Source organism: Aquarana catesbeiana, linkage group LG11, assembly GCF_042186555.1.
Source record: "Aquarana catesbeiana isolate 2022-GZ linkage group LG11, ASM4218655v1, whole genome shotgun sequence".
Classification (NCBI taxonomy): Eukaryota; Metazoa; Chordata; class Amphibia; order Anura; family Ranidae; genus Aquarana; species Aquarana catesbeiana.
In genome coordinates, this window is record NC_133334.1 from 14,087,448 (window position 1) to 14,106,039 (window position 18,592).

The 18,592-nt window shown below is 44.4% G+C and overlaps 1 protein-coding gene across 3 annotated transcripts in view; it reads right to left on the minus strand.

Annotated features, from left to right (window-relative positions):
• The window catches only part of LOC141111846 (uncharacterized), a 223,456-nt gene that overhangs the window by 177,077 nt on the left and 27,787 nt on the right, over positions 1–18,592 (minus strand). For all 3 annotated transcript variants that reach the window (XM_073604007.1, XM_073604006.1, XM_073604005.1), the window contains exon 3: positions 893–1,213. In XM_073604007.1, the coding sequence (XP_073460108.1) occupies positions 893–1,213 (321 nt within the window). The remainder of the gene's footprint in view (positions 1–892; positions 1,214–18,592) is intronic.

An 18,592-nucleotide genomic window follows, 5' to 3' on the forward strand; every position in this document is an offset into this window, starting at 1 on the left:
AAAATCAGGGGAAAATCGTGCGTGCATGTTATACGCAGATCCCCCGCCGATTGTGAGCCTTTTGGCAGGTTTCGTACTTTCTCGGCGGCTTTCGGCCATTCTTGGCGGCTCTCGGCCGTTCTTGGCGGCTTTCGGCATTTCTCGGCGGCTCTCGCAGTCCCGTGTGAGCCGGCGAAAGCTGAGTGCGTCTGAAAGCCGCCGAGAATCGGCGGCTTTCGGCCATTCTCGGCGGCTCTCGGCGGCTTTCGCCAATTCTCGGTGGCTCTCGCAGTCCCGCGTGAGCCGCCGAAAGCCGCGTGCATCCGAAAGCCGCCAAGCATGGCCGAGAGCCGCCGAGAATGGCCGGATGCGGCTGAAAGCCGCCAAGAATGGCCGAAAGCCGCCGAGAGAGCCGCCGAGAGCGGCCGAGAATGGCGGCGCCATTTTTAAATGCCAGATGTCTGCAAACGACACAGGGCAAGGCTGCAGACTACTGATGGACACTGACAAGGCTGCAATGGGGGACAATGGGGGACAAGGCTGCAATGGGGGACAATGGGGGACAAGGCTGCAATGGGGGACAAGCCTGCAATGGGGGACAATGCTACAGATGGACACTGACAAGGCTGCAGATGAACACTGATGAGGCTGCATTGATGGGCATTTAAATGTAAGTTTTTTCCTGAAACTTCCCTCCTAAACTTGGGCTGCGTGTTATACGCAGGCACGTGTTATACGCCGATAAATACGGTAATTGCTCCAAAATATGTATGTGTATGTGCTCATGCAGCCTCTGCTTTCCAATGTTTCATAAACTCGCTGAGCAATCTCTGGATCTAATCTGACTGATCTGGGATTTTTTGGAAGCAGTAGGAGCCAAATTCTACAGACATCAGAGTCATAGGCTACTTACTTGGCACAGTGAAATTGAGAGAAATTTCCTCCTTCAGAGATCTGTGGCTCACAATACAGAAGAAAACATCTCCGGGTTCATCTCTACTATCTGGCCTCACAGTCAGCACACTGGTCACATTAAATGTCCCATCACTGTTCCTGATTTGTTCTGTGGGAGAAAAATCTTCATCCAAAGATGAGTTGGTGATGATACCTTTACTGTATTTAGACCACCGGAACTCCACTTCTTTTGGGTAAAAATTGCTTACATTACAAAACACAGATCCCGGGAATCCATGTTCAAGGATTCTCGTATGTTGGATGGAAGTCTGCGGTTTAACTGTATGAAGAGAGACATTTTTTATTAAACACTGTTATTTATTATTTCTATATTAAGTTATCACATTCTACTTTAAACTATTTTAAAACATTAAGAGAGAGAGAAAAGCAAACCAAATCAGTGTTACACACCATTATCCCTTTCATGCCTATTTTTGACATTTGTTGCTTACAATTTAAAGTCCATATTTTTTGCTAGAAAATTACTTTTATATATTATATATATATATATATATATATATATATATATATATATATATTGTGACACCAGGCAGATAAAATCACCTGGTTGCATCCAGGATGGAAAATATGTATGCCCTAGATTTAGGCTTTATGCTGACTTATACCACTAGGGGGAGTGCTGAGAGTCCTACAGGGGAAGAGTTAGTGAGCCCAGCTGAAGTAAGTGGGCTCATTAAGACCTATAGAAAACACCCCAGAATGCTTAGGGAGATGCTCCATCCTGGAACCAATTCTGTAGACTGGGTAGTATGGAATCTGTCCTGTGCGGTGAATCAACGCCTGTGTGACAAACTTCTAAATACAGGGAGATAGGGACTGGGGCAGCACAAGGCTGCACCTAGTTATTAGATAGGGAATCTACGTGTGTAGTAAGCAGTCAAGCTGACCAGGATTTCTTTTCATGTTTCTTTTTGTTTTGCTGTTATATTTTTCACTGCATATAGTATCAATAAACCCACAACGCTGTCTGCTGTGCCTGATTTTGTGTGGTGAACCCATCCTGGGGGTCACATACACCCGCTGCCGAGCTAACACCACTATATATATATATATATATATATATATATATATATATATATATATATATATATATATATATATATATATATATATATATATACACACACACATACACTGTAAAGTTCGGGAAAACAGCTAGATTTTTTTTATTAAAGAAAAAAGTAGACCAAAGATGTACATATATCACAAATTAGATACATTCTTGGAAATAAGACATCAAAAGTTTCAAAAGTTTTAGTGCTCACAGAATGCAACGGTTATGTATAAGTCGAGAATCCAACAGATGTCTCTAGAGAGAGACACATTGCAAATGTGATAGCTAAATAAACTGAGGATTTTTTCTTTGTGAACACTTGAATTAAAATACCATTAAGAAAAAACTTTGCTTTGGTTGAAAGAGAGTAAAGAAGAAGAGAGAACAGCGAAGAAGGGATTGGGAAAAGTGGATTATGTGAAAAAAAAAGATGAGAAAAAGAGAAGTAAGGAAAGCAGGAGAAAAAATGGTGGGAGGGAGGGAGGGAGGGGGTGGGGGGTTGCCGGCATGCATGTCAATACATGGAAAAAGGTTGAATTATTGAGACTTGAATGGCCAAGCTTGATTGAAAGACCTAAGAGGTTTGCATTATAAGGTCCTTATAGAAGGAGGTGGTCTGAAATTTTATCCAGGAAGCCCACGTTGGAGAATGTTTCGTGGAAGTACCTCTAATATTGTGAGTAATACTCTCCATAAGGTGTACTTCATCAACCATATGTAGCCATACTTTTATAGAAGGGGTTGTTGGTTGGCCCCATAAAGAGGGAATTAAAGCTTTGGCAGTGTTCAAAAGATGAGGAATGAGTGAACGCCTGTATAAACTTATGGGAGTTTTCGTAGCATGGAAAAGGATAGTCCATGGGTCATTGGGTATATCGACATCCGAAATCTGTAAGATCAGATCACGAATAGCATTCCAAAAAAGTCGAATGAGTGGGCAAAACCACCAGATATGTGCATGAGTAGCTTTGTTCCCACAGTTCCTCCAACACAACGGGGAACTGGCGGGAAACACTTGGTGTAATCTAGCTGGGGTATAATGCCACCTGGTGAGCAATTTATAGTTGACCTCTGACATTTTTGAGGCCAGGGAGGAGGTATGGACTAATTGTAGGACCTTATCTTTTTGGTTGTCAGTGAGGGGGGAGTTCAGGTCTGTTTCCCATTTCCCATTTACTTAAGAAAGGTGGAAAGTCAGGATTTTGAAGAGCAATAAGAGCTTTATAAAATAGAGAGATACCATGTAGAGGGGTGTCTTTTGGCTGAAATATTTCTTCTATAACATTTCAATTGCGTACATCCCTAAGCGTGTTAGGGAGGGAACTTAAGAAGTGTTGTAGTTGGTGGTATCTCCATTTATCTCAAAAAGTGGCAGGTTTAGGAGCAAGGATCAGTTGTAATGGTTTAAGTGTGTTGCCACTAAAAACATGATGTAGCAGGAGAGGCTCTTCCGATCCCCATGATTTAAAACCGGGGTCCAGTAAACCCAGTAGGAAATATTTATGGTTGAGGAGAGGCAATAGAGGAGAGTTGTAATTCCAAGAGAATTTTTTATGTAGGGCATCCCATATATCTAAAGAGGATACTGTAAGAGCTGAGGTATTTCAAGCAAAATTCCTACAAGAGCGGGGTATCCAGGGTGCAATTGAAAGATCTATTCCACTTAAAAAATATTCAAGTTGTACCCATAATTTCAATTTGAAAGCATATTTCCAATCAGCCAATCTGGAAAGAATAACCGCCTGATAATATGCCTTAAAATAAGGAAGTGCCAGACCTCCTGAGCATTTGGAGTGAAACAATAGCCCTCTAGATATTTTGGGATGACTGTTCTTCCAAATAAATCGGGAAATCATGGTTTGTAAAATAGTAAAGAACCCCACTTGTACACCCAATGGGAGCATTTGAAAGATAAATAGGATGCGGGTAATATATTTATTTTAATGATATTTACTCTCCCCAACCATGTGTGTGATAAGTTGGACCATTTTCGTAAATCATCTCTAATCCTATTTAGCAAGGGGATATAGTTGTGTCGAAAAAGAGACTGGAGATTAGAAGTAAGATGGATACCTAGGTATTTCATGCATGTCGGTTCCCATTTAAAGGGAAAAAGGGGTTTGAGGGAAAGTACCTCAGACTTGGGGATATTTATGTTTAAAATTTCGGATTTGGAAAGTTTATTTTGAAGTTAGAAATTGCTTGAAAGGCAGAAAATGCAGACATTAAGTTGGGAAGTGAAGTGCGTGGTTGCTGAATAAAAAATAGTACGTCATCGGCATAAGCTGCGTATTTATGGGATCTTTTGCCTATTTGTGTGCCTTTGATATTGACGTTATTCCTAATTGTAGCTAGGAAGGGTTCTAAGGTAATAGCAAAGAGGAGAGGGGATAAGGGACAACCCTGCCTGGTACCGTTATGTAAGACAAAAGGATCACTCAACGTTCCATTAATTCTAATTTGTGCTGTGGGATTAGAGTAAAGTGATGAAATACAATGAAACATCTTAGGTCCCAATCCAGTCGTAAGGTCATTAAGGTAAGTGTCGTAAGGTCATCTTAAGATAGTCCCAGTCCACCCTATCAAAAGCCTTTTCCGCGTCAGTGGAAAGGAGTAGGGTGGGCTGGGCGCATCTTTGAACATATTGGATTAGGGAAATTGCTCGAAGGGAGTTGTCTTTTGCTTCTCTATTTGGTATAAAACCTGATTGGTCAGCTGAGATCCAGCTGGGTAGTAGGGGGAGCAAGCGATTTGCCATTACTTTGGCAAATAGTTTAAAGTCAACGTTTATTAATGATATTGGCCTAAAACAGTTACATATGGTAGGGTCCTTATCAGGTTTAGGAATGACAGAGGTATGAGTGGAGAGGGATTCTCGGCGTAGGCCTGAAGAGTGAGAGACAGAGTTAGCATAAGCAGCGAGGCAAGGGAGTAAAATGTCACTGAATGTTTTATAATATAAAATAGTGAACCCATCCGGACCAGGGGCTTTACAGGACGGGGAAGACTTCAGTGCGACCTGGAATTCTTCAACCGAGAAATCTTCCTCTATTTCTTTGAGGACAGATAAGGGCAATTTAGGTAGGTTGGCTTCTTTCAAGTAGGAGAGCATACGGTTTCTTCTCTCTTTTTGAGGTAGAGAGGATACGTAGTTTTTAACATTATATAGGTCTGCATAATACTCTCTAAAGGCCTTAGCAATATCTGGAGTTGCATGTACAAATTCTCCTGTTGAAAGTTTGATTTTGGGAATAAATGACTGCGACTGTTTAGTTTTTTATGATCTAGCTAGTAATTTACTGAGTTTGTTGCCCCACTCATAACATTTCTGTGATAGGCGCTGGAATTTTCTCTTAGTGTCTAAATTGAGAAGGGATTTTAATTCCTCTTGTTTAAGTGTGAGGGCTTGGAGGTGCTCAATATGCAGAGAGAGTTTGTGCTGTTTGTCAAGAACCGCTATTTGTTGTAGAACCTGATTAATTTGTTGACCATGTTCCCTTTTTCTCTTAGCTCCAAGCTCAATCAAACGGCCCCTAATAGTAGCCTTATGAGCTTCCCAAACAATGGAAGGAGAGGTATCAGAGGGCTTGTTTTCCTTAAAGTATTGTGATAAATGAGAAGCTAACAAGGAAACCTCAGCTTCATTAGTAAGAAGGGAGTCATTAAGTTTCCAATTGTTAGTACGCCGTGGTAAGGAAGACATGGTCAACGTCATTGACACAGGTGCGTGGTCTGAAACAGATGCGGTGCCTGTGTGGGTAGATTGTAGGAGGGGGAGATGAAAATGATCTAGGAACATATTGTCTATTCTGGAATAGGATTTGTGGAAAAATGTGAATAGTCCTTCTCCTTGGGATGGAAGAGGCGCCAAACATCCATTAATTGAAGGTCCAGAAGCCTTTTTTTGACAAAGTTCAGTCTTTTAAAAGAAATATTGGAGCGGCCTTGGGACGTATCCAAGGTTGGGTCTAATGGCATGTTTATGTCTCCCGCAAGAAGAGTAAGACCCTTGGCGAAGTGTGACAATTTAGTTAGTATTTGTGAGAAAAAGGTAGGCTGATTTTGATTTGGACAACGCACATTTGCCAGAGTACATCGAGTGTTACCTATGAAGCCCCTGAGGAAAAGAAAGCGACCATGGTCATCCGCTAACATATCAGATAACCTAAAGGATACAATACATTTCTGCAAAATCCAATGGTTACACCCTTAGTTTTATTGGTGTCCGATAGGCTATAGTACCACTGCGTAAAGTGGGGTGAAGTCAATTTAACAGGTGTTGTGTGGGTTAGATGCGTTTCCTGTAGAAAGGCAATATAACAGGCGGCCTGTTTTAGTTCACAAAGTATTTGGTGTCGCTTAGCAGCGACATTAAGACCCCTAACATTGTATGATATAACCTTTAACGTAGCCATTGTTAAAAGAAAATGTGATCCTTCAGCTTATCCTGACATGCATGCCAGCGGGGAAGGGGGCGTGGAGGGGGAGGAGAGAGAGAGATTATTTGGAGAGAAAAAAAAGAAACAAGGGTGAGCATATATAGAAATTACATACATGCGTTAAAGAACTTGTGGGAAACAAATGAATAACACGCAGAGAACTGCAGTGGTTCCATTGGGGAAAGAGAGAGCGAGAGGCCATCCCAATCCCTGAACAGGGATTAAATAGGACAGCTTAAGGCCGCCCGCACTCGCCAACCCCAGAAGGATAGGGGGGGGCTTACGCTGTAAGGAAGAGGTAGTGAGGAAGGTGCGCCCCGACAGCACACGGCCTGTAAAAAAAGAATAAATAACTTATAACTATAAGTAAATAATTAGTTCCAGTTAGAAATATGAAGAATATTTATGTAGGATCAGGATCATTTCAACCAATAGGTATCTTACCAGGTAACATAAATGTAGACCAAACTGGAGCATGAACCAAATAACAAAAGAAAAAGAAAAAATATAACATTGGTCAGTTCAATGGTGAGACAGCTTTGACCATGTATAGTCAGACAAAAATAGAAAAAACTGCAGCCAAAGCCTGACTCTGTAGAAAAAGACCTATAGAAGAATGATCGTCTACATGAATGAAATTAGTGTGGATAAAAAGTACACAATTCAACCATGCTTTTGTGTAGAGCCTGGGAGAGAAGTACATCTTTTCTTTGAGGGGGTTTTTCTCCAAAGTGTGTCCATTGGACTCGAAAATTTGGGGATTGAATCCTGCCAGCCTGGGCGCTCCATGGACGAAAGGTGAAGGTCTTGCAAAAAGGTTGAGAGTTCCTCAGGAAATCTTAGTGTATGGGAATGGCCATTTTTTGTGGCAATCAGACAGGCTGGAAAGCCCCATCTTTATGTGATCCCATCTGAGCGTAGATGATTAAGGAGCGGCTTTAGGGCTCTACGACGGTCCAAAGTATCCTTGGAGAGGTCCAGATATATGGTAATGACTGCCCCATCAAAGTCTATGTTAGGCAAGCCCCGCATCTTCATCATAACAGCATTTTTATCCTCAAAAGTAATGCAAGAGGCATATAACGTCCCTGGGCTGGTCTGAGTTAGCATTACGGGGTCTTAGTGCACGATGCACATGGTCAAAGCTCAACGGTGCAGTGACAGGATTGCCCAGGATGGTATTAAAAATACCCCTTATAGAAGGTTCAAGGTCATTATCTCCAGTCGCTTCCGGCAGACCTCGAACACGTATATTATTTCTATGGTTATGGTTCTCGAGGTCTTCGAGCTTATACAGAGAGGCCCGATGGGCAAATGCCAGCTGGGTAAGTGTCCTGTAATTCTTTAATGGCTAGGGCTTGTGTGTCCTGCCGTTGCTCCATTTCCTCTACTCTGACCAGGGTATGTGACATATCAGATCTAACAGCGGTTATTTCTTTTTTAATGGATTTCTCCAAACTGTGAAACATACCTGCGAGTTCTTTTTTGAGACCGCTCATTAGTGTAGTCATTTCGGAGCCAGCGGGAGATCCAGGGTCGTCCATAAGGTCCGAGCAATATGAGGAGGCCGGAGAGCTCTCCCTAACAGAGGCAGCGTGAGATAATGGAGAGGCGCTCGTTCGAGGTTCGGGCCTGGTCTCCGCGTGCGTTTGCTAAGTATTGCTGAATGGAACCTGTGGAAACTGGAATAGACAGCGATCTCTTGCTTGATCGTTTACTTGAGACAGACTGGAGTTTAAGCGTTTTGTTTTGGAACTGGAACTGTACGGCCGTTAGCTGCAAGAGGCACCCCTTTCTCACATCTGTTCAGTGCCATGCATACATCAAAATAATGTTATCATGCAGAAAGATTCTCCTGCAGATAGTGTGCAGATAGTAATAAATTCTCTTCAACAGCAACAGAGAGGCGCCAGGAGATTTATCTTGAATAAAGTCTATAGGAACAGGAGCTGTGTAAGGAATGTATTAGCCTAAAATGAGCTTGGGAGTACTTGGAGCACCAAGATGGTCGCCGGTTTCCAGAAGTAGGCCGGAGCCGCAGACTTTCCTAGTGGTAAAGGCCAACCGGGAACTGCAGTATCATGCAGGTCTCAAGAGGATCCGTAAGCACCTAAATTCGGGGTCACAGCTCTGAATATATGTCCCAATACTATATTATGTGGGGGAGCTTATTGATGGATAGGTTATTTGAAGGAGTATTGGTGTGGTAGACAGTGGAGCAAACTGATAATAGGAGTATTTGGAGCATCAAGATGGCCGCCGTCCTCCAGAGGCAGGCTGAAGCCACAGACTTTTCCAAAGGCAGCAGCCGGCCGGGTGAGCGTCGCTCCTTACCGGCCCGGAATGTCTTTGAAAAATACAGGATTCGGGGTCCCGATGGCACGATAGTGTGGAGACACTATTAAGGGAGTTGGCAAAGGAGAGAGTAGGTGGATGCCACGTTACTCACTGTGTCCCCTGGATGTAAAGGCCGGAGCGGCAGGCCGCAGGATGGTGTCTGGATGAGGGAAACCGGGGGCAGACGAGGAAATCTCCTAGTGTTATCACTCCGTCACACGAGCTCTCTGTGACAATCGATGGCGACCTAGGAGCCAGGACAAAAGTCTCTTGTGTCCTCCAGTTCACAGGAGAGGAGAGCGGCGGGCTCCGGGAGTACAGCAGGCCCCAAGATGGCGGCGGGTACACAGGGCTCAGGTCTAGCTGCAGGCCAGGGGCTAAAGAATGCAGCAGGTTCAGCCAATACCCCGCGGAGACAGCTGCAGAGGGAAGCCAGTCACTTTAGGCAGCGAAGTAAGGCTTGAAAAAATACAGTCAGGTCCATAAATATTGGGACATTGACACAATTCTAATCTTTTTGGCTCTATACACCACCACTAGGGATGAGCCGAACACCCCCCTGTTCGGTTCGCACCAAAACATCCGAACAGGAAAAAAGTTCGTTCGAACACGTGAACACCGTTAAAGTCTATGGGACACGAACATGAATAATCAAAAGTGCTAATTTTAAAGGCTAATATGCAAGTTTTTGTCATAAAAAGTGTTTGGGGACCCGGGTCCTGCCCCAGGAGACATGGATCAATGCAAAAAAAAGTTTTAAAAATGGCCGTTTTTTCAGGAGCAGTGATTTTAATAATGCTTAAAGTCAAACAATAAAAGTGTAATATCCCTTTAAATTTCGTACCTGGGGGGTGTCTATAGTATGCCTGTAAAGGGGCGCATGTTTCCTGTGTTTAGAACAGTCTGACAGCAAAATGACATTTTGAAGGAACAAACTCATTTAAAACTACCCGCAGCTATTGCATTGCCGACAATACACATAGAAGTTCATTGATAAAAACGGCATGGGAACTCCCCAAAGGGGAACCCCGAACCAAAATTTAAAAAAAAAATGACGTGGGAGTCCCCCTAAATTCCATACCAGGCCCTTCAGGTCTGGTATGGATATTAAGGGGAACCCTGGCCAAAATTTAAAAAAAAAAATGACGTGGGGTTCCCCCTAAATTCCATACCAGACCCTTCAGGTCTGGTATGGATTTTAAGGGGAACCCCGCGCCAAAAAAACCCAAAAAAACGGCGTGGGGTCCCCCCAAAAATCCATACCAGACCCTTATCCGAGCACGCAACCTGGCAGGCCGCAGGAAAAGAGGGGGGGACGAGAGTGCGCCCACCCTCCTGAACCGTACCAGGCCACATGCCCTCAACATTGGGAGGGTGCTTTGGGGTAGCCCCCTAAAACACCTTGTCCCCATGTTGATGAGGACAAGGGCCTCATCCCCACAACCCTGGCCGGTGGTTGTGGGGGTCTGCGGGCGGGGGGCTTATCGGAATCTGGAAGCCCCCTTTAACAAGGGGACCCCCAGATCCCGGCCCCCCCCTGTGTGAAATGGTAAGGGGGTACTTACCCCTACCATTTCACTAAAAAACTCTCAAAAATGTAAAAAATGAAAAGAGACAGTTTATGACAATTCCTTTATTTAAATACTTCTTCTTTCTTCTATCTTCCTTCATCTTCTGGTTCTTCTGGTTCTTCCTCCGGCATTCTCGTCCAGCATCTCCTCCGCGGCGTCTTCTATCTTCTTCTCCTCGGGCCGCTTCGCACCCATGGCATGGGGGGGAGGCTCCCGCTCTTCTCTTCTTCTTTTCTTCTCTTCTCTTCTTCATTTTCTTCTCCGGGCTGCTCCGCATCCATGCTGGCATGGAGGGAGGCTCCCGCTGTGTGACGGCGCTCCTCGTCTGACAGTTCTTAAATAACAGGGGGCGGGGCCACCCGGTGACCCCGCCCCCCTCTGACGCACGGTGACTTGGCGGGACTTCCCTGTGACGTCACGGGGAATGCCACAGGGAAGTCCCGTCATGTCCCGTGCGTCAGAGGGGGGCGGGTCACCGGGTGGCCCCGCCCCCCGTTATTTAAGAACTGTCAGACGAGGAGCGCCATCACACAGCGGGAGCCTCCCTCCATGCCAGCATGAGTGCGGAGCGGCCCGGAGAAGAAAATGAAGAAGAGAAGAGAAGAAAAGAAGAAGAGAAGAACGGGAGCCTCCCCCCCATGCCATGGGTGCGGAGCGGCCCGATGAGAAGAAGATAGAAGACGCCGCGGAGGAGATGCTGGACGAGAATGCCGGAGGAAGAACCAGAAGAGTCAGAAGAACCGGAAGATGAAAGAAGATAGAAGAAAGAAGAAGTATTTAAATAAAGGAATTGTCAAAAACTGTCTCTTGTCATTTTTAACATTTTTGACAGTTTTTTAGTGAAATGGTAGGGGTAAGTACCCCCTTACTATTTCACACAGGGGGGGGCCGGGATCTGGGGGTCCCCTTGTTAAAGGGGGCTTCCAGATTCCGATAAGCCCCCCGCCCGCAGACCCCCACAACCACCGGCCATGGTTGTGGGGATGAGGCCCTTGTCCTCATCAACATGGGGACAAGGTGTTTTGGGGGCTACCCCAAAGCACCCTCCCAATGTTGAGGGCATGTGGCCTAGTACGGTTCAGGAGGGGGGGCGCACTCTCATCCCCCCCTCTTTTCCTGCGGCCTGCCAGGTTGCGTGCTCGGATAAGGGTCTGGTATGGATCTTTGGGGGGACCCCACGCCGTTTTTTTTTTTTTTTTTTGGCGTGGGGTTCCCCTTAAAATCCATACCAGACCTGAAGGGTCTGGTATGGAATTTAGGGGGAACCCCACGTCATTTTTTTTTTAAATTTTGGCCGGGGTTCCCCTTAATATCCATATCAGACCTGAAGGGCCTGGTATGGAATTTAGGGGGACTCCCACGTCATTTTTTTTTTTAAATTTTGGTTCGGGGTTCCCCTTTGGGGAATTCCTATGCCGTTTTTATCAATGAACTTCTATGTGTATTGTCGGCAATGCAATAGCCGCGGGTAGTTTTAAATGAGTTTTTTCCTTCAAAATGTCATTTTGCTGTCAGACTGTTCTAAACACAGGAAACATGCGGCCCTTTACAGGCATACTATAGACACCCCCCAGGTACGAAATTTAAAGGGATATTACACTTTTATTGTTTGACTTTAAGCATTATTAAAATCACTGCTCCTGAAAAAACGGCCGTTTTTAAAACTTTTTTTTGGATTGATCCATGTCCCCTGGGGCAGGACCCAGGTCCCCAAACACTTTTTATGAGAATAACTTGCATATTAGCCTTTAAAATTAGCACTTTTGATTTCTCCCATAGACTTTTAAAGGGTGTTCCATGGCATTCGAATTTGCCGCGAACACCCCAAATTGTTCGCTGTTCAGCGAACTTGCGAACAGCCAATGTTCGAGTCGAACATGAGTTCGACTCGAACTCGAAGCTCATCCCTAACCACCACAATGGATCTGAAATGAAACAAACAAGATGTGCTTTAACTGCAGACTTCCAGCTTTAATTTGAGGGTATTTACATCCAAATCAGGTGAACGGTGTAGGAATTACAACAGTTTGTATATGTGCCTCCCACTTTTTAAGGGACCAAAAGTAATGGGACAGATTAACAATCATCCATCAAACTTTCACTTTTAAATACTTGGTTGCAAATCCTTTGCAGTCATTTACAGCCTGAAGTCTGGAATGCATAGACATCACCAGATGCTGGGTTTCATCCCTGGTGATGCTCTGCCAGGCCTCTACTGCAACTGTCTTCAGTTCCTGCTTGTTCTTGGGACATTTTCCCTTCAGTTTTGTCTTCAGCAAGTGAAATGCATGCTCAATTGGATTTAGGTCAGGTGATTGACTTGGCCATTGCATAACATTCCGCTTCTTTCCCTTAAAAAACTCTTTGATTGCTTTCGCAGTATGCTTCGGGTCATTGTCCATCTGCACTGTGAAGCGCCGTCCAATGAGTTCTGAAGCATTTTGCTAAATATGAGCAGATAATATTGCCCGAAACACTTCAGAATTCATCCTGCTGCTTTTGTCAGCAGTCACATCATCAATAAATACAAGAGAACCAGTTCCATTGGCAGCCATACATGCCCATGCCATGACACTACCACCACCATGCTTCACTGATGAGGTGGTATGCTTTGGATCATGAGCAGTTTCTTTCCTTCTCCATACTCTTCTCTTCCCATCACTCTGGTACAAGTTGATCTTCTTCTCATCTGTCCATAGGATGTTGTTCCAGAACTGTGAAGGTTTTTTTAGATGTTGTTTGGCAAACTCTAATCTGGCCTTCCTGTTTTTGAGGCTCACCAATGGTTTACATCTTGTGGTGAACCCTCTGTATTCACTCTGGTGAAGTCTTCTCTTGATTGTTGACTTTGACACACATACACCTACCTCCTGCAGAGTGTTCTTGATCTGGCCAACTGTTGTGAAGGGTGTTCTCTTCACCAGGGAAATAATTTTTCGGTCATCCACCACAGTTGTTTTCAGTGGTCTTCCTGGTCTTTTGGTGTTGCTGAGCTCACCGGTGCATTTTTTCTTTTTAAGGATGTTCCAAACAGTTGATTTGGCCACACCTAATGTTTTTGCTATCTCTCTGATGAGTTTGTTTTGTTTTTTCAGCCTAATGATGGCTTGCTTCACTGATAGTGACAGCTCTTTGGATCTCGTATTGAGAGTTGACATCAACAGATTCCAAATGCAAATAGCACACTTGAATTGAACTCTGGACCTTTTATCTGCTCCTTGTAAATGGGATAATGAGGGAATAACAAACACCTGGCCATGGAACAGCTGAGCAACCAATTGTCCCATTACTTTTGGTCCCTTAAAAAGTGGGAGGCACATATACAAACTGTTGTAATTCCTACACCGTTCACCTGATTTGGATGTAAATACCCTCAAATTAAAGCTGAAAATCTGCAATTAAAGCACATCTTGTTCGTTTCATTTCAAATCCATTGTGGTGGTGTATAAAGCCAAAAAGATTAGAATTGTGTTGATGTCCCAATATTTATGGACCTAAATGTATTAGTGAGCTAGGATGGCTGTAGATTCTAGTTCTCTGAACGGACCTCAGCTTCTACACGTCCGCTCTGTTGCTCGTCCAGACACGCCCCCAGAACCAGCTAGATCGCAGGACACAGGCTTTTCACTCAAAAGGAGGTTTATTGAACTTAAATTGCTTTACAGCAGCAAAAACAAAAGAAAGAGATTTCAGTCTCCCCGACTTGCAAAGTCCAGAGCTGCTATCGCAGTTAAACATTCCTTGGTTTCTGTTGCAGGTAGCTTCCCCTGCCAGGAGGCTTCCAGGCAGGACACTGCTGTTCACTTTTGTTGCTGCACACAAAACCACCATCCACATTCTCCTCTACACTCCTCCACCCTCATCTACAACTTCCTGTCTTGTTTTAAACCCACTTCCTGTGACAGGTGAGTTAACTCTTTTTGTTCCCTTAAAGGGACCACAGTCCAAACAGAGGGGAAACATAGCGTCCTTCCAAGACCCAGCCACGGCGTCCTGTACAATATATATATATATATCTCATAGACCCTAGGAAATAAAATGGTGGTCATTGCAATATTTTATGTCACACAGTATTTGCACAGTGGCCTTTCAAATGCATTTTTTGGGGGAAAAAGACACTCTCAGTAATTGAAGAAAAGCTAAACAAAAAAGTTAGCCCAATTTTTTGTATAATGTGAAAGATAATATGCCGAGTAAATAGTTACCCAACATGCAACACTTTAAAATTTTTTACGAGGCTAGAGTTACAGAGGAGATCTTTTACTAGAATTATTGCTCTCACTCTGACGAATGTGGTGATACCTCACATGTGTGATTTGAACACCATTTGCGGGTGCGACTTGCGTATGCGTTTCATTTGCTGCGTGAGCACGCAGGGGACGCTTTAAATTTTATTTTTTTATTATTTATTCTATTCCCCCACCCCTTTTTTTGTTTTGTGTTTTGTTTTGTTTGGGTTTTTTTTTACATTGTCTGTTTAAAAAAAAAATCTGATCACTTTTATTGCTGTCACAAGGAATGTAAACATCCCTTGTGACAGTGACAGGTGCTCTTTATGTAGGGATCGGTGGTCTAAAAGATCCCAAATCCCTCCTTTGCACTTAAAAGTATTCAGATCTCCAAAAACAGTGAGGGGGGAGACGTCCCCTCCAGCTCCTTTAGGATAACAGCCACTTTAAATGTTATCACTAAAGAGCCAACCGTGCGCTCTAAAAAACGATATCGGGGTGATGCCTTCAGCTGCAGGTTAATAGACATTTATACAGCTCTGACATATATTTCAGTACTGTACAGAAAACACTGAGCCAGTCACATCAGTCTCTATACCAGGTGGGGCTGTTCTGCAAGGTGCTGCTGACTCACTCTACTGTTGGTCTCAGCTGGGAGAAACTTCAAGCCTGGGGCCTGTCCTACAGGCTCCACTCCCAACCAATATGCAGCAAGTTGGGAAAGATGAATGTGGGGGGGGCTCTCCAGAGGAACTGAGGATGACATCACATGCTCAAGCAATCTGCAATGGACCCTGGACTTGTCCCTATGCAATGGGAGGCCATACCAGCTTTCCAGAACAGAGTGGTAAATCGACTTTGCCATATAACTAAGGAGGAACAGAAGCTTGCTGTCCTGAAAGCAGATTTCAAGAAAAAAAATTCTGCATGGCAAGACCGAGAGCAGTAAAAGGCAAGACTCCAACCTGAAGTCTCTGGAGGAGGCATTGAAGAAGCAGGAGAAGTTGGTCACCTCTCTGAAGGAGAGCAGCGGTGTATTGAAAGAAAAGTGCCTGTGCAAGTACAGGCCAGAAGGTGGACACAAGAGCAACAGTGACAGTATGGATGGGGGGGTATAGAAGTGTTTTCACATGGTGGCCCCAGTACTACCCCTATCTCAGCATCTGTTGCATCTGTGTCAGTATCTGCCCCCTCCCTCCCCAGCAGCCTGGGTCATCTTAGGAGGATGTTGATGAAAATGGTGGGTGGATTGCTGTAAGCCATTGGGGAAATGGAATCTCCCTTAAGTGACAGGAAGGTTTGATTTTTCCACCGACTCGCCAAATGAGGAGAAGGATGTTGTCCCTCAGCCTGTAAGGGAGAAAGTTGTGGAAAAGTTATTTTATTTTAAGTTGGATTAAGATGGCAGCAGTGCTACAGTGTCTGCAAAGGGAGGACATGCTGGAACTGTATCAGTTTAGCAAAATGCTGGTGATGAAGTGCCAATGGAGAATCTCTCTGTGTGTGGAGGACTTTTCTGTGATTGCTGCTACTGTAGTAGGATTTCATATTAACTAGTTCCGGACCAGCCACCGCAGTTATACTGCGGCAGGTTGGCCCGCCTGGGCGAAGCGTCGTAGCTATATGTCGCGCACACGGCCGCCTGGGGGTCCGCGATGATCGGATTGTCAGGGCTGGCCGCTCAGCTGTCGGCTAATTGCCAGCTCCTATGTCTGTACTCAGCTGTTGATGATATCCTGCTCGTAAGTCCTGCATACTTAAGCCGTCCAGACCAGAGGATCTCTGCTTACGCCTTAGTCAATATCAGAGCTCTACTGCATTCCTGTTAAAAGACTTGCTTGGCTGACATTCCTTCTGGCTCCAGATCCTGCTTGCTGTTTTACTACGCTCATCTGGGGCTCCCTGACGTTTGGCTTGTCTGACTATCCGTTCTGGTTCCTGAACTCTGGCTATGTTTTTACTATGTATGTTCTATTTACTTTTATTATTATTAATAAACAAGTGATTTGACTGTACTTCTGTCTCAGTCTGATTTCATGGTTTCTGACAGTAGGCGAAGGCCATGAATTCAGAAGATACAGTCAATCCACTTGTTGGTAATATTTTTTCCAGATTGAATGAGCAAGATCACCACATGGATCAGTTTGTCATGGTGTTACAAATGCTCCTGAGTCGCACGGCTCACCTGGAATCTCCCACTGTGGCTGCTCTGGTACAACCTGAGTTGCAGGCTGTCCCTGCTGCTGTGCCAGTCTCTTTGCAGGCACCCGCCTTGAGTATTACCTCAATAAGAGGTATGTCTGGTTCTGCTCCGCTTCCCCAGCGATTTGGGGGTGATCCAGTTCAACGCAGAGGGTTTCTCAACCAGGTTGAGATATACTTTAAGATGCTAAATAGGTAGGGATGGTGCTGCGCTAATCCTAATGTTCTCCACACTTCCCAAGTGTGGGTATATAGTAGTAATCAGTGGCTAAGGTATAGATAATAGTGGCCGTGAAATGAGGAGCCTACTGATCACACGATGGCTGTAGTGCCTAATGTGCTGTGTGGGATTGGACGTGAATATGTGAAAATAAACAAAAGTTTCTAATCACTCTAAAATCATACATATAAAACCCAAAAGTCAATGGGATCAAAAAAGGTCTCCAATGCATAAAACAAAAAAGAAAAATGGTGTATACAAAGTTACACTAAGTGTCCGTGGAGAGCTACAGTTGCTGCAAAAAGATATCTTATACCTACAGTGGGTGCTTAAAACCCAATATTCACATACATCAAAACGGTGACTTATATAACAGCACCAACTGTATTAAAATTCAAGAAAGTGACTTGTGCAATCTAAACACCTCTAATATTGTTTCAAACGTGACATAAGGTAAAAAGGAGTAAAAACACAATGATGGTAGGAACAAAAATTAATTCAAATTAGACGTGCAATATTATAATAAATGTCCATAGGGATCCATACAGGATATAATGTAGTATTCAATGCCAAACAAAAAGTGCAAAACCGCAGGTTGAAAGTTTCTCAAAGAAAGTGACTTGTGCAACAATACAGTGTTCAAAAATCCAAACAGTGATCTGTGCAATCTCAAGCAGCTTCAGATGCTTTAAAACATGCCAAACGGTGAGGAGATACAAACTGGATTGTATCACATAATAATGAGCTGAGGTAGAGATGTGAGGTGTATACAGGTGCTTCCCATGCAGATGCTCCTACACTGTAAGGTAATGGCCCCTTACCTCATTAATCTGAGGTTACAGCATATAATCAATCAGGCACCACTGGTGTCTCCTGTGGGGGTGGCTCCTGCGCACAGCGCTGTCTCTCACTTAGCCTCAGATCATCCACATATATAGTAACCAAAGGAAACAAGGATGCCGTATAGTGTAGTAATTTTTATCCACAAAGCTTTATTATCAATAAAACAGATTCGGTACTCACACAGAATAGAGCAGAATATGCAGTGTATCCGGACGAGAGGCGAGCTCGTACACTGCTGACAGTGGAAGGGTGTGCCTATCCCACGCGTGGCGTCACGGGTCACGTGGCTTCATGAAGCCACGTGACCCGTGACGCCACGCGTGGGATAGGCACACCCTTCCACTGTCATGCACGAGTCGCGCTGCACTTCCTAACTGGTCTCCGCTGTCTCTGGGACCCGTGTGTGGATGGAGACGGGAAGTCTATGCTGGAAGTGGGTGCAAATACCTGTCTTAGGTATCTGCACCCCCCTCCCCCCTGAAAGGTGCCAAATGTGACACCGGAGGGGGGGAGGGTTCCGAAAAGGCGGAGGTTCAATTTTTGTGTGAACCTCCGCTTTAAATTCCTGGGTTATGTCATTTCCACTGCTGGTTTTTCGATGGACCCAGAGAAACTTTCAGCAGTCCTACAGTGGCCCCGACCCGTGGGTTTACATCCTCTGCAGCGTTTTCTGGGATTTGTCAACTATTAAAGGAAGTTTATTTGTAACTTTTCATCTCTGGCACATCCTGATCCTATATTAC